The sequence below is a fragment of the Pelophylax lessonae genome (genome assembly GCF_965119305.1).
Source record: "Pelophylax lessonae genome assembly, chromosome: 2".
NCBI classification, from domain to species: domain Eukaryota; kingdom Metazoa; phylum Chordata; class Amphibia; order Anura; family Ranidae; genus Pelophylax; species Pelophylax lessonae.
In genome coordinates this window covers 612222884-612240032 of record NC_138769.1, presented here as the reverse complement: position 1 = coordinate 612240032, position 17149 = coordinate 612222884, and the positions used below count along the sequence as shown (strand labels likewise).

At 43.8% G+C, this 17149-nt stretch overlaps 1 protein-coding gene across 1 annotated transcript in view; it reads left to right on the top strand.

The window, feature by feature from the left end:
* Window positions 1-13702, top strand: part of LOC309548497 (protein MFI) — a 55731-nt gene extending 42029 nt beyond the window's left edge. The window contains exons 8-9 of the mRNA XM_082248444.1: window positions 6456-6511; window positions 13500-13702. Of these exons, the coding sequence (XP_082104570.1) occupies window positions 6456-6511; window positions 13500-13600 (157 nt within the window). The 3' untranslated portion in view covers window positions 13601-13702. The remainder of the gene's footprint in view (window positions 1-6455; window positions 6512-13499) is intronic.
* Window positions 13703-17149: the final 3447 nt, after the last annotated feature.

The window sequence follows — 17149 nt, the reverse complement described above, 5'->3', positions numbered from 1 at the left end:
AAAACGGAATTTTTGTAAAATCTTACCTGTAAAATTCCTTTCTCTGAGTCCTCCGACAGTCGCCGCCCCCGCCCCTCTTTTGGGGGTTTGTTTATGTACTCTACTGCTATTCTACTGAAACTGAGTTGGTAAGCAGGAAGCAAGGAGGTATTGACTGAGGGGACCACCCCCTGGGGAGTTCTGAGAGCTTGTATTGTGGCAGTAAAGAAAATATACACTCGGATAAGCTTGTTAGCAAAAAAGAAATACATATGTGCTTATGCTGTGCAAGCTGCTGCATTTTTTGAATTATGTGCACTGAAAACACATTTTCTCTTTCGTTCATGGATGGACTCCTGATATTCATAACCATTGGGTTTTACTGCTCCCTACAGGAGTAGGACACTAGGCAGAAAATAATTCTGGCTACACCCATAGGCAGTCCCAGGGGGTATACTCCCTCTCTCTGCTATAGCCACTCAGTTTTTTCTGCCTTGTCAGGAGTAAGGACCTATTTCCTTGCTGGGATCTTTGGTTCTGGCCAAAAACATTTCGATAGAAAAAAATTTCTCCTGGATTTTTTCCTGTGAGATCAACTGCCGGACTGGGCGTTGGGCTGGATAATCTAGATCCAGTTGTCAACCCAGTCTGGCCAGCGAATGAGTGCAGACATCAGCTCCGTACCAGGTCGGCCGCGACATAGCCCCTCTGGACATGGGCTGGCCAGCGAGTTAAATGCCTCGTGAGGTCGCATACGACTCCCCCCCCCCCCCCCATTACAATAGAGAGGGGTTCTGTTTGGAGCGCTGCCCATCTGGTTTCTGGTATGGTGAGTAGCTGTCCCCCCTGGAGGGTTTTGGGGTGGACGTTGGCCCCTCCTTGGGACGGTCGGACCCCCGGGATCACCTCCTTCCTGCAGGCACCCCCCTTTCCAAGTCCCTCATCCTGCCCTCCCTCCACGCTGGGGCTTTTTGGGTGGTCTGGCCACTTCCTGGGATAGGGGCAGGGCGCTAACTGGCGATGGGGGCCAGGGAGGATTGCAACCGGATTGGCGGTGGGAAGCCCTCCTCATTCCCTGGTGCTGACTCCTGGATCATTTTACTTCCTGATTGCTGCACATGTAGTGCAGATTCTCCATCGGTGCTGCCAGCATGGTGGGGGTTGTCCCTTAGTAGTGTTTTACACTTTTTTTGGGGTCCCCCTGGTGACTGGTGGAGTCTTTGGAGCACATTTCCCCACCTGATCCCCTCTCTGAGGCTGTGGGGCTCTCCGGGTCACAATCATCCATCCATGCACTGACGGCGGTCCTGGAGTCCCTTGTGTCCTGGGTGGAGGTGGCTTGCAGGCGATGGGCTAGCAAAAAGTGCCCCCCCCCCCCGCCTTCCCCTGCCTCATCAGATCCTGAATCTGATTTGGCCGCTGTGGACGTGGGTCACCCTGTTGGGTCTGCAACTATGCGACTGGAATCCTCTGCTAGGAAGGATGATTTCTCCACGTCTGCGACCGTGCACAAAAAGGCGCTGGTGGATGCACTGATTGCATCTGTGTGTGAGACCCTGAAGAGGGAGGACGCAGCTGAAGCTGCGACGGAGGCACAGGTGCCCTTTGGCACTCACAAGCTAGCCAAAGCGGCAAAGGTGTTTCCTTTTTCTGCCTATTCTGACAGAATTGTCGCTAAAGAGTGGGGACGACCAAAGCATTCCTGTGGGGTCCCTAAGCGCTTTACTAGGCGTTACCCCTATGAGGAGTTCCTTCTTAGGAAGTAGACTGTGCCACCGGTGGTCGACCCTCCAGTTTCCAGATTAAACAAGGCAACCATGATTCCGGTTCAATAGTCCCTGGCCTTTAAGGATCTGGCTGACTGGAAGGCGGAGGCTGTGGCCTGCCATATGTACACTCTGGCTAGTTTGGCAATAAGGCCGATATTCACCATTGCCCTAGTGTCGCAAACTCTGACCGAGTGGGCTAAACTCCTACACCGTGACCTGGAGGGGGAACAGCTCCCCCCTGCCTTTTGGTGAGCTGGCAGATCAGCTGAACCAGGGGCTGCAGTTTATCTGTGATGCCTCTTTGGATGCGGCTCCCCTGATGGCTTGCCTCTCTGTTTTGGCAGTGGTCCTTCGGCGTGTTTTTTGGCTCAAGTGCTGGTCTGCGGATCAGACTTCAAAAAAGGAGATCGCCTGTTTGGAGCTACCCTTGATGACCTCATTAAAGGTCTCACGGGGGAAGAGTACTTTTTTATGCAGGCTACTAAGGGCAAGGAACCTCGTCATAGACGTGGGCCTTCCTTCTCAGCTCAAAGGAAGTTTTTTAGGCCCTCAGGGTCGAATGACAAGGGCTCGAAGCCTTTCAGGGCCTCTTCTGGAGGATCCAAACAAACCTGGTCTGGCAAGCCAAGATCGGGCTTCTCCAGACCCGGGGACAAGGCTCCTTCTGCATGAAGGTGCGCCCTCACCAGTTTGGGGGGAGAGGGGACATCTTTGTTGGTTTCCAGACCCGTGAACTTCCCGGGTGCAAGACAAGTGGGTCCATGAAGTCATTTGATCCGGCTACAAGATCGAGTTTTGCTCTTGCCCCCGGCAAGGATTTTTCCTTCCAACCTGTCCCCAGACCGCTTACAGGGCAGTACTGGACCTGTTCCTTCAAGGGGTGATTGTCCCGGTTCGGACCTTGCAACGTTTTCAGGGATTTTACTCAAACCTTTTCACAGTTCCCAGGAAGGAAGGCAAAGTGCTTCCAATCATGGACCTCAAGTCGCTAAACTGCTTTGCGCGGTTACAGAAGTTCAGAATGGAATCCATTCCAACGGTGGGGGCATCCCTGTGTCAGGGGGATTTCCTCGCCTCTATCAGTATCAAGGATACCTACCTTTACATTCCAATTTGTGCCAGTCACCATTGTTTCTCCACTTTGCTGTGAGAAACTAACATTATCAGTTTGTGGCGTTACCCTTTGGTCTTGCATCTGCTCCTTGGGTCTTCACAAAAGTGTAAGCCCCGATGCTAGCTTTGCTACGCCAACGGGGGATCGCGGTACTGGGATACTTGGACAAACTCCTTCTGGGAACGGAGTCTCCCTCTGCTCTGGTGGAGAACCTGGAGATCACAATACGAACTCTGCGGGAGTTTGGCTAGATTCTGAATTTTCAGAAGTTTGCTCTGGTTCCGTCCACAAAGCTGGACTATCTGGCCTTCACTCTGGACTCGGCCTTAGCCAGAGTGCTCCTTCCTCTGGACAAACTCCAGAAATTGCAGGCTTCAATTTGCCTCCTGCTATCCCAACAAATGGTCATACCTCCGGACTTGAATGCAAGTGCTGGGCCTGATGGTGTCTACCTTCGGGGCGGTTCTGTTTGCACAGTTCCATACGAAGTCCCTGCAAGGGAAATTCTGACCAAATGGGACAAGACCCTGCAGTCTCTGGACAATCAGATCCATTTGAGTTGGGGCACGAAGGAGTCCCTGATATGGCGGCTTCTTTCTCCGGCACTTCGGCTGGGAAATTCCTTCCTCCCTTTGTATTGGACAGTGGTCACCACAGATGCCAGCCTGTGCGGCTGGGGAGGCGTCCTTGGCAAGCATTCTGCTCAGGGGATCTGGATGCTGGAAGAGTCCAGACTACCGATCAATGTCTTGGAACTCTGAGCGATCAGACTGTGCCCCGATCATTGGACGTATCGTCTTCAGGGTTGTCCAGTGCACACTCAATTGGACAATGCCACGGCCGTGGCTTATGTCAATCTCCAAGGGGGCACAAGAAGTGTCCTGGCGGCTCTGGAGGTAGCCGGCATTCTAAGGTGGGCAGAATAGTTTGTTCCAGCTCTCTCTGCTGTACACATTCCCGGGGTGGTAAATTGGCAGGCGGATTACCTCGGCAGTCAGCAGGCGTTGGACAACAGGGAGTAGTCCCTTTATCTGGAGGGATTTCATCAGCTGTGTTTACAGTGGGGCACACTGAGGTGGATCTGTTGGTGTCTCGGCTCAACAGAAAGGTGCAGAGGTTTGTGGCTCAGCCACGGGATCCTCTGTCAGATGCCACAGACGCACTGGTGCCCCCATGGGGTCAGTATCGTCTGACTTACGCCTTCCCTCCTCTCAAGCGTCTGCCAAGACTTCTAAGCAGGATGGAGGCAGAAGGGATTCCGGTAATCTTAGTGTCTCTGGACTGGCCTAGCCGGGCTTGATATGCCGATTGGTGCGGCTGGTCCCCGACATTCCTTGCCAGCTCCCCTGCTTTCCCAAGGACCAATCTTCCATCCAGCTTTACAGTTGCTGGCTTTGACGGCTTAGCTGCTATACGCCAGGTGCTGAAGGATAGGGGTTTATCTGAGTCGGAGATTTCTACACTGTTGAAAGCTAGGAAATCTACCTCTAGGAAGATCTACCATCGTACGTGTAAGACGTACATTGCGTGGGTGAGTCTCTTGGGCTTCTTCCTTGCTCCTTCTCGGTGGCTCAGATCTTGACTTTCCTTCAACGGGGGGTCGAATAGAGATTGGCCTTGAGTACCATCAAGGGCCAGGTGTCGGCTTTGGCGGTCTTCTTCCAGCGACCTTTGGGCACACACTCCTTGGTGCTTACCTTTCTTCAGGGTGTCCGACATTTGGTTCCTTCAGTGCGGGCTCTGTTGCCGCCATGGGATCTTAATATGGTGCTTTCAGATCTACAGAAGCCTCCCTTTGAAAATATTTTGAGAGTTTCCCCTGTTTATGCTGTCCCAGAAGGTGGCCTTTTTAAGGTGGTTCTTTCCCCGTGTCTGTCGTTCCTTCCAAGGATTGTCTCTGATTTTTATTTGAATGAAGACATTGTGTTGCCTTCCCTGTGCATAAACATCCCAAGGAAATTGCCTTGCATGCCTTTGGATGTGATCCAGGCAATTAACTGGCAGCTAGGGAGTCAGACTCTCTCTTTGTGCTCACGGATGCACCTCCAAAAGGGTTGTCCACTTCCTCTGCGACCATTTCCAGATTAGAGAGACGGTGGTTCAGGCTTATTCCCTCAGGGATCAGGTTCCTCCTTTCCCTGTCAAGGCACACACTACTAGGGCACTGGGTGCTTCTGTCATCAGGCGTCAGTGACGCAGGTTTGCAAAGGCAGCCACCTGGTCGTCGGTGCACACTTTTACAATGTTTTATAAAGTGGATGTGTTGGCATCTGCGGATGGTTCTTTTGGCCGCAAGGTTTTGCAGGCTGCTGTTAAGAGGACCTGATCCTCTTTGAGGGTGTGTTGTTTTTTTCAGGTGGGGTCCAGTTGTTTGGTTGAGCTCCTGTTACCTGGTTGGCTAAAGTTTAGGCTTGGTAATTTTTTTGTTATTCCCACCCCTCATGTTTAACACTGCTTTGGGACGTCCCAATGGTTTTGAATTTTAGGAGATGTGTCTGTCAATGAACGAAAGAGAAAAATTGGATTTTTGTCTTACCGTAAAATCCTTCTCTCTGATGTTCATTGACAGACACAGCACCCACCCCTCTGTAGAGTTGTAATTCTCCTGACACTGCTTGCAACAAAACTGAGTGGTTATAGCAGAGAGAGGGAGTATAACCCCTGGAGCTGCCCATGGGTTTAGCCAGAGTTAGTTTCTGCCTAGTGTCCTACTCCTGTAGGGGGCAGTTTAACCCAATGGTTATGACTATCAGGAGCGGTGTCTGTCAATGAACATCAGAGAAATGGATTTTACGGTAAGTCAAAAATACCATTATTTCTTGATTAATCAGTGATATACTGCAGCACTATGAGAGATTTTGCACTGTGCTTTTTTCCCAGCTAGAGCAGAGAAGATGCACTGGTGGAAGTACGACTATTACTTATTGATGATAGTAATTGATTTTGGTGGTTTATATGCAGATTTCCACTTACAAAAAAAAAAAAAAAAAATATTTCCACTTACAGAAAAAAGAAAAAGGGAAAAAAAAGAAGCATCAGCTCTTTCATCAAATTTTTTCTTCTCCAAGTTAAAGGGACAGTTAATACAAAAGTGATATTTTATTTATGGTGGTGCCTAGTGGGCTCGTTCATGCCAGTAGTAGTACATTTCTGCTACAGGCCTATTTATATAGTGATGACTTTATCATATCAAAGTAAGAAATTATTTAGCTTGGTGACAAACTATGCTTTCTTTTGGCAGTATTCTTGTGCTGTTATTACAAGAATTGTTGAATTCTATATGTACTCAGTAGGAACAAAAATACTGTTTACAGTTTCACTAAAATTATGTTTCTTGTGAACATGACAGCTAAATTTAGCATGAACCTTTGTGAAAATAAGTGCATCCTAAATTTGTCAGATAGAAAAGGAGCATTGTAGGGTTGATAAAATTAACCCTAATGCTCTCTGTCCACCCGTAACTCCTCTTACTCCATGCTGCTATCAGTAATGAACTGTGCTGACATTTGTAGCAGTGCTCAGTGCAGAAGATAGTATCTGGACATTTAGCTTTTTCTCCCAAACAGCAGAATAATATATATATATTTTTAAAGGTACATCAACACATGGAAGGCAATTGGAACAAGTAAATCATCCTGTGCATTTGGAGGTAAGAAACATTTTCAATGGGTTGAAATATCAGGCTAAAGATATGTTTAACGAAGCCTTAGGCCTCATTTACACTTGCATCGCCCTCTGAAGAGTGATCTGTGGGGGATTGCTTTCCAAAAGATGTTTGACAGGTGGCTAGGAAGAATTATGTCACCTCCTCGCTGCATGTTTCAACCCTATAAAGCCGAACTGCCACTGCTGTGTGCATTGCAGTTTAAGTTGCAGGGCGGGTAAGGTGTGCCCCTATTCACTTGGTTGGTCTGCGTTTGGTGACAGTACTGTCACCAAAAAGAAACCAGTTTTCGCAGTCGCCCTTCCTTTCCTCTCCGAGACGATAAGTTGTCCTGGAGGTTTAGTCAAACACTTAAGCACCTTTAGAATTGCGAAGAAGGCAGGTATATTATAATTTGTAATGCTTAACATAGTTCAGGATAAAAAAAAAACAAAAAAACAATTATACTCACCTAGGTGGATGCAGCATTAATCTGATGCTGCATCTGTCCCCCCGTGGCAGTGAGAACTGAGCAATTAAATACTGTTGATCACTCAGTTCTCCCCCTCTGCTCTAAGCAGAGAGCTGTGACTGTCAGTCACCCCCCTCTCTGCTCTCCCCTCCAGCACTCACTGGAGTGGTGAGCTGTGGAGGAGGTGGGAGGTGCTGGCTCAGTCTCTCTGCGGGTCAGCTGCGGATCCAGGCTTCTGGGCGGATCCCAACTATATGGTCGGGATCGTTTCAGAGCTTGGACTAGCTCTGTTATGTCAGTGGAAAACAGATCACAGGAGTACAGAACGAACTGTACTCCTGTGATACATCGGAGAAGTATGGCCAAAAAGCTTTGGCCATTTTTCTCCTTTAAACACTTTTTAATTGAGCATAATATCTTTTCCCATTTAATTACCTTGTTACTTCTTCGACATACTGCTCCTCAAGTTGCAGGACATTACCCCCTCATTACAAATTTTTATAACAATTTTTTTGTTGCTCTGCCCGCTTTCATTTATTCGGGGTCAAGTTGTCCTGTACTGTCCGGTAGAAGACCAGTCTAACTCCTGTAACTACTTTTGTACCAATTGATAACTGTCTGATATTTTATGCTGATCTGCATGCCATGTTTCTTTAAATAGATTATGGAACTTTCAAATAACCTTCATGGCAAGATTAATACAGGGTACTCCTGTTAAAAAAGATTTGCCTGAATTTATTTGTGAAGTTTGTGGGGCCACATGTTGAGTTTACCCTCCTGTTTTGGGCACTTAATCCTCAGGGAGTATGTTCTTGAACTGGAGAGAGTCCAGAGAAGGGCAACAAAGCTAAAAGGGGGCTAGAGGATCTAAGTTATGAGGAATAATTGAAAATATTAAACTTAACCACTAGATAAACAGTTCTCAGGACCTCTGGGTAATAATGCATCTATTTGGAGTTCCATACTGGTTTAACTTTATGGTAATGCCTAAGCCACTAACTGGTATAAAAAGTCATTTATTTAACCACGTTGTCCGTGTCAGTGGTTTTGGTATTACCTTATAGTTAATCCCAATATGAAACTCTAAACAGGTGACTTATCACCCAGAAGTCCTGAGCGCTGTTTATCTGGTGGCTTGGTTCTCTATGTTCACTGCTCCGAGTGTCTTTCACAGTGGCTGGGAGCCTGGGACCATCAGGTGCCTCTTCTTTTCTAATATACATCTGTGATACTAAGAGATTTAGCGCTTAGTTTTGGAATTTCTGTCAAACATTAAACGTATTCTCCCCTTAGAGAAGAGACACATAGAGAAAGTGGGGATATGATTGCAATATACAAATCCTTTAATGGGGACTCAAGCACTAGGAGAAAACTATATAACCATATAATCTGGTGGTGTCAGCAGGGAGTTTAGATAAATTCAAAAAAATCTTAATGTGTTTCTTAGTGAAACACTGTACAGGGATATTGAAAATGTTAGTGACATAAATGAACCTTCACAACTATGTACCTATGGAATATTGCAGGGCTCAGAACCAAAATAGGTATTGCCATGTCTTACCAACTATGTACCTATGAAATATTGCAGGGCTCAGAACCAAAATAGGTATTGCCATGTCTTACCAACTATGTACCTATGGAATATTGCAGGGCTCAGAACCAAAATGGGTATTGCCATGTCTTACCAACTATGTACCTATGGAATATTGCAGGGCTCAGAACCAAAATAGGTATTGCCATGTCTTACCAACTATGTACCTATGGAATATTGCAGGGCTCAGAACCAAAATAGGTATTGCCATGTCTTACCAACTATGAACCTATGGAATATTGCAGGGCTCAGAACCAAAATAGGTATTGCCATGTCTTACCAACTATGTACCTATGGAATATTGCAGGGCTCAGAACCAAAATAGGTATTGCCATGTCTTACCAACTATGTACCTATGGAATATTGCAGGGCTCAGAACCAAAATGGGTATTGCCATGTCTATGTCAAACCCCAGCAGAAAGTCTTTGGGGATTATTTCTGGCTGAGAAAGGTGATTTGGTTTTTACTGGCCAGTATAAGGTTCCTTCCAGATAACTCTTGTGTGTATGGATATCTTGCACCCAGCTGCCTTTTTCTTTATGCAGTGATAGAGAACATCTGTTTTTTTCCTCAAAGACAAACAGGAGTCCCAAAAATAGCAGGACACAATAAAACTTACATGGTTACGTTAGTGAATTTCAGTAACGCTTCGAACTATGGCAGTGTATAACATTCATGTAATGTAGTCCATTTAAAGCCATTTCAGTGTGAGATCCCACTCTTCTCTGGATTAGTATCTCAGAGAAATCTATAGTTTTGTACCTGGTAGGATATTTTTACACAGTCCGTAGTCTGCTGTGAAGCACTTTAGTACACCGGATGAGATTTGTAACTGGAGTTTGATTAAGCCTGGTTCTCAGGGGAACAGGCACAATTCAATTTATTACAGTACAGAGTGTTGCTTATTGTTCCAATTTCTAAGCACCCAGGATGCAACCAACTTTTGTTGCGAGGCAACCAGTGTTCAGAAGAAGAACCCAAGTGTTGCTTTGCTTGTGGCAGTCTCCTGCACACTTGAAGATACCTTAAAATTAAAAATATACCAGAATTAATACTTCATTCTTTTGCCAGTACCTTTACCTTGACCAGTATACCAACTGGAATTTCAAGTCAGGCTTACAACAGTTCAGACAGTGCCACGTTTCATTTATAGGATAGGAAGTGTTCAGGTATGTTGGAGAGCAGAGTTGAGGCTCCCTAAGGAAAAAATTTAGGGATCAGAAAAGTGATCCCACTCTTCCGGGTACAATATCATGTTGGGGTATTAAGGTTCTTGTTAACCCCTAAATCACCATTGTGTCCTGTCTCCTGCAATGACGTAGGGACTGATGTGAGGAACAGCAGCACATGGCAGGGACCAGGTATACGACACTCCTAGAAGTGTTGCATACCAGTAGAGATCTGCCATACAGTGAGGTTTTAGGACACTGTCTGCTGGAAGTGTATTTCCCTTCTTCTTTTACAGGGTGGTCAAAAGATATTAAAAAAAAAAAAAAAAGCCAAGATATATTGTTTTTGATACAGTGTCACCCAGTTAGGGTTAGGATCTGCTTTAAGGTTTGGTTCACACCTACGCAGGCTGCAGTTTTCATACCCCAGGTGCATTTTGCTTTTTTAATACACATGTTTGAACCAAAAAGCAGAAAAAAGTCCCTGGCCCTTTCCATAAAATGCATAGATGTGAAGGTGACCCATAGGAAACCATGGTAAATGGACTGTAGTGTGTTTCTGCAAAACTGAAAATGCACTAAAAAAAATGCATAGGTGTGAACCAGGTCTAAATTAGATTAGATCCAGTCTCTTATATACCGTAACATGTTAAAGTAATTTTTATCATTTATAGATCTGCAGTTTTCATTAAAAACATTTTCATTAAAAAAAACTCAAACTTGTGCTCCTATTTTGTCACCCTTTTATATGCTCTCCTGATGGGGAATACAAGTGCTAATTTTACCATATGTTACATGGGCATTTTCTACTGTTGGCACTAATAAATTGTTTGATTCATTACAGTTTTGAGCATATTTGTCATTCATTTAGGGTTTACAACATACTGTTAAAGGTCTGGCATTCTTTATTATTTTTTTTAAACAATATAAGCTGTAATTATGGGTGTCACTAGTGCAGAAAAAGCAGCTGTAAGCGTTCCAAAAAGAGCAGGCAGCTAAAACAGAAGCATGAACAGATAGAGTACTCCTTCTAAGTTCAGAAAGTGTGCTGTCACTTCTTCTGAACCCTGTGGCACATTCATTACTTGTGGACCCTCAAGGAAGTGGCGCAGTAATCCAACAAGAACCTTCTGCATCTTCACCATAAGCCTAGCTTCTCACATATGTTTGTATGTCCTGTGTGCTGTGATTGCACAGAGCTTAACAACCCATTCATTTAAAAGGGCTGCTGTACATGTGGGAGACATGGGGAAAAGGTCCCATTCCGTCCCCCCCCCCCCCCCTTTTAACAAAGAGGCTGCAGCACTATGTGGTTTCACACACTCAAAAACACACTGCATTTTATGATGCGTGAGGCTGCCATTAAGCTTATTTTGCCTGTTGGTCAAGGAGCGTGTGCGATTAGAATACATTTTCTGACCTTCATATTTGTGGTCTTAGCCTATGGCTGGTAAACAAAACATACCTGTTAAAAAAAAAAAAAAAAAAAAAACATGGTTCTGTGCTTAATTTTAAAAGGTGTCTGCAGTAAAGCTGTACCACCTGCTTCTGTTTACTGTATATTTCCTATTCCACACCATTCTGTAGACTGAGCTGTAAGTTCCTTTTTCTACCGCTCCTCATTTTATTTTATTTTTTTCTGCACTGTTAATGCCCTAGTCCACACTGCTGTCATTCTGTTAATGTGTTGTACGCTTCCTTGTCCATACCGTGTAATTCTGTTCACTGCATTATAAATCCTGTGTTCAACACCACCTTATTTAACAGGCTGCACTGCAAGTTTCCTATTCCACACCACCTCTCTGTGCTGTGCATTCCTGTTTCACTCTTCCTAATTCTGTACACTGTGCTGTACATTCCCTGGTTCACCCTTCCTAATTCTGTACACGGTGCTGTACATTCCCTGGTTCACTCTTCCTAATTCTGTGCACTGTGCTGTGCATTCCTGGGTTCACTCTTCCTAATTCTGTGCACTGTGCTGTGCATTCCCTGGTTCACTCTTCCTAATTCTGTACACTGTGCTGTACATTCCCTGGTTCACTCTTCCTAATTCTGTACACTGTGCTGTACATTCCCTGTTTCACTCTTCCTAATTCTGTACACTGTGCTGTGCATTCCCTGGTCCACTCTTCCTAATTCTGTGCACTGTGCTGTACATTCCCTGTTTCACTCTTCCTAATTCTGTACACTGTGCTGTACATTCCCTGGTTCACCCTTCCTAATTCTGTACACGGTGCTGTACATTCCCTGGTTCACTCTTCCTAATTCTGTACACTGTGCTGTACATTCCCTGGTTCACTCTTCCTAATTCTGTGCACTGTGCTGTGCATTCCTGGGTTCACTCTTCCTAATTCTGTGCACTGTGCTGTGCATTCCCTGGTTCACTCTTCCTAATTCTGTACACTGTGCTGTGCATTCCCTGGTTCACTCTTCCTAATTCTGTACACTGTGCTGTGCATTCCCTGGTTCACTCTTCCTAATTCTGTGCACTGTGCTGTACATTCCCTGTTTCACTCTTCCTAATTCTGTGCACTGTGCTGTACATTGCCTGTTTCACTCTTCCTAATTCCGTACACTGTGCTGTACATTCCCTGGTTCACTCTTCCTAATTCTGTACACTGTGCTGTACATTCCCTATTCCACAGCATCTCCTTCTGTATTATGCAATGCATTTTCCATATCCCAAAGCACCTCATTTTGTTTGTCGTGTTGTACTTTACTATCTCATTGTGTATGTTCTCTATTGTACACTGCCTCAATCTGCATGCTGGGTTGTATGTTCCATGTTCCTTATGACCTTATTCTGTACGTAGGGTTGTACGTTCCCTGTTCTGACTACCCTACTTTAAACAGCTTACTGTGAATTACACGTGGTCTACCAAGGTATTTTAACATTTGCTAAATATTTGATTTATTTTAAATCAAATATTTTTTTAAGGTAGTATCAAACTGTGTTACCTCTTATCCTATATTCTGTGTGCATAAAGCCTACGTAATGAAATATTTAATCTTTTTTTTAAATGAATCTGTGTCCTGAAATGTTTATGTGCTTGTGAGACTGTCACTTGTGGCATAGCCATTTAAACATGTTTCGTCGGTACAAGGACTCTGGCAGATGTGTGCAGTGTATAAAGTGTGTAGGAACAGACTCTATTTACCAATTACCCCTTTAAACTACTCTGATTAGCCACACCCACAATTTCCTGCACCACGTGAGTTAGGCAGGCCATAGATCATACAATTTTATTTCTTTCCACCATGGTATTCTGCCAGCGGGGGCCACAGGGAGCCTTCCCAGGTGGCAGAATACAATAGTAACTGCTAGCGGCTATAGCAACCATATGTAGAAAATTCAGACAGGCTAGTTGTTCCAAAGGAGACTGATGGATCAACTTGGGTACAAACAGTCTGCCAATATAAGGATCAAAATGTTTCTGGTTCTTGCTGAACTGGCTGAATTTCCATCCATGCCAGCTTAACTTCCCTCTGTATGCCCCAGGGTGTCCTAGGTCTTCCATACTCGTAGCAATGTCCCTGGTTTGATTTCCCCTTTAATAGCAAAGTAGAAATTGCCTATGTGCAGCAGCACATAGTAGCTATCAGCAGATTTTTGGGGTTTTGTAATGTACTTTGTCTGAAGTAAACTTTATTTTATCATTCTTCACACCTCCAACTGTGTTCCTAACTGTATATAAGAGTGTTAACAAGAGGCATGTTTTTTTCCTGTTCATTCTGAAAATATTTTCCCAATGATTTTCACAGGAACAACCTTCATCCAGTCTCCATATGATCAATATGAATTTTCTCAGCTATCCCCAGGCAGCCCTCTGACTTTGGACTCCAGTGAAAAAGAGCAGGAATGACCAAACGAAATAGTGTCTGTTCACACAGTATGTTTTTGTAAATTGAAATTAAAGGCTTAGTCCACAAAAAAGATTTCAGTTTTGGTTGAACATTAAAAGAGTTGAAGCCACCAGTTTTACTTCATTATCTCCAGTAATGAATTCTCTGCACCAGAGTTCCCAGCTCCACCTACCTGCTAAGGCTGCACTGAAAGGGTCCCACTGTCTATGCTGGGAGTCTATTTTTGTTATAGTATGGTAAAGACAGATGGGTATGTAAAGCTCCATGCAGGACAACAATGTCTCAAAAATGGGAATGATGAGAGCTGGAGATAAAATAGGCTGGTATAATATTTTTTTTTTTATATCAAATAACTTTATTGAACATTGTGCACAAACATTACAGAGTCCAGAGCAGATGTACGATCAAGTCACATATATCTCAAGGTTACAATAAATTTAATTACAAAATGCCAGTGCTAAGTTTACCCGTGTTGCCAACCAAACCAACAAGTCTTAATCCAGACAATCAATGTATACATTTGTTGTATCAGGTCTCTGGGGCCAAGCCTGGCACGGCCTGCCATGGGGTCCATCATTTATCAAATTTACTTGAGTTACCCATGTGTTGAACGATGTATCTCTCCAATCTTAAGGTATCTCCCGTTTGGGCCACCCATTCCTTGACTGTGGGGGGGTGAGAGGATATCCAGTGTCTCAATATTAGTTTCCGGGCTTAGTAATGTTTGTCACAGGAACATCACCCAAGATACCCAACAGGCACAGCTTAAGATCCTCAGACAACTGAACCCCATATGCCCCATTTAGGGTACGGATGACTCCCCTCTAGTAGATATGTCGTTTTGCGCATCTCCACATGAGATGTATTAGATCTCCATGGTTCCTGTGACATCTTGTACAGGTAGGGGGTTTCCTTTCTTACCATATGGTGTAGTCTAGTAGGTGTGTAGTGCATTCTATGTAGGATATAAGGTTACGAAATGCGTCGAGCAACATTCGAATAACACTGCTGCACCGCCTGAAGTGCCTCCTCCCGCTGTTCCTCTTCAAATGCTCCTACGTCTCTCTCCCACCGGGAAGACACACTCAGGAGATGCTCTTTTAGGAAGGTATTCAATAACATTGGCAGTCACAAACTCTACAATTCAAAATAAACCCATCCATTTAATTACTTATTGATGTTAGACCCAGTACTGCTACTTCATTCTTAAACTATACGAGCAAACTGAACACTGACATTTTTCTATTGTTCCACTGGTCAAATGTTGCAGCCACTCTGATTGATAACCATATTCAGCTGTGGAATGTTTATCTATAACAGCCCATCAGAGTTTGCATTTTAAAGCTGACCTCCAGAGAGCTAAATAAACAGATGAAACACATACAGCAGGTAAAATAAATATTGAATACGTCACCATGTTTCTAGGTAAATATACAGTATTTCTGAACGTGCTATGGACATGAATTTTTCACCACATGTTGGTAACAACCCATGCAATTCATACATACAAAAAAAAAACAAGTTCAGAAATTGGGTTATATGTAATAAAATGGAATGACACAGAGAAAAAGTACTGAACACCCTAAGTGAGATTTAATACTTCGTGCAAAATCCTTTGTTGGTAATGACAGCTTCAAGATGCCTCCTGTATGGAGAAACTAGTCACATGCATTGCTCAGGTGTGATTTTGGCCCAAACAATCTTCAAATCTTGAAAGTTCTGTGGGCCTCTTCTATGAACTCTGATCTTTAGTTATTTCCATAGATTTTCTAGCAGGTTCAAGTCAGGTGATTGGCTGGGTCATTCTAGATATGTTTTCTTTCTTTGAAACCACCTTTTGCACCTCCATGTCTTCATGTATTCAATACTTTTTCCCTGTGTCCATCCATTTTATTACACATAACATAATTTCTGAGCTTCTTTGTTTTGGTTTCTTTGTATGTATGGATTTCATGGGTTGTTACCAAAATGTGGTGAACATTTCATGTCAATAGCACCTTTAGAAATATATTAACCTAGAAAAATGGTAAAGTGTTCAATACTTATTTTGTCTGCTGTTTAAAGGAGCTGGTTTACCTTTAAATGATTTGCAATTCTGCCCAGCTTGTACTGCTTACACAGCTCTGCCCCACACCACATTTCTGTCTGGAAGAGCAGGGGACCTGATTTCTCCGCTACATTTAAAGCAAAGCTTATATTTAAAATAGCAAGGTCCACTTATTTAGTCAAATTTCCGACAAAGGCGATGTAGAAATGTTACTGTTGCTATGAGAAAAAAAAAAAAAAATGGCCTCAGCATTAGATGAGGTGTAGATGATGTCATTATGTCTACCTGCTGCTGCCCGAGATAGCTGAGGAATCAAAATCTTGTGAGAATGAACTTCAGCCCATTGCAGGGGCACATTCTCAAAGGACTTTAATTGTCCAGCTGTTCCAGGAGATATGAATGAGGCATGGTGACATCTTCTGTGCTTCAGAAACTGGGGGCCAAGGTAACTTTTCTTTTTTTTTTTAATTTTTAAAATACCTTTGCAAATTACTTGACTGTGGAGGTGGGCTTTCAATAAAGCAGACCTTTAAGCCCCGTACACGCGATAAGAAATTCGGAAGGGAAATTTCGTCCGACGACCGATCTGCCGATTTTCGGATTGTTAGTATGGTGCTTTCGACAGCCGACTCCGACTTTTCAGCTGACAAAATCCTGATGTGCAGGGATTAAAATTTTTGTCCTCCGTCAACACACGTCCGATTTTCGTCTCATTAGTACAGATTTCGACGGGGAAAAATCTTATGAGCAAGACTAGGCATGCTCAGAGATGAAAGAACACATAGAAAGCAATCCAACACATGACATCACTTCTGAAGTAGAATTCTGTCATACGGGAAAATTCGTGTGCAGTCTAGAGCACATTTCAACCAACGGACACGCACTCTGGACAAAAGACGGACGACCGGTCGGCGGAAATTCATAGTGTGTGTACGGGGCATAAGTGTGATGATTTTAAACAATCTGTTGTTTTAAGTTAATTTTTAGATTTACCCCATCCATCCTCTATCCATCCACATAAACCTTCAGCAGGTTTTTCCTAAATATCTTGTTTTCCTGCTGTGTAAAGTTGTAAAAGGAAGAGGTGACCTGTCTTCCCCACAGGGAATGCTGGGATAGCAACCTGAATTTGAATAAAGCTTGAGGAAACTTGGAAGAGCTTACATACAACTAAAGGCCTTACATGGGTGAGCAGTTTAATACATTTCTAAAAGTTCTGCCCAGAAATGAATTTAAATAAACCTGTGTTCTCACATATGGTTTGTATATAGCTTATTATTCATTAAAACTTTTTAAATTGTATAACATTACCAGAAATGTTGCTAAATTTACTTAAATAAACTGAAGAATGCCTGAAGATCATTAAAAATGCCCACCTTGCTTTACATACCACTAGCCAAGAACCTGTTAGGATTCGTGTGACCTGTGGTGTCTCCAAAACTTTGGTGCAGACATAGGTCTATCTCCGATTTTATTCTGAGGAAGGTCTGTCTAAGGCATT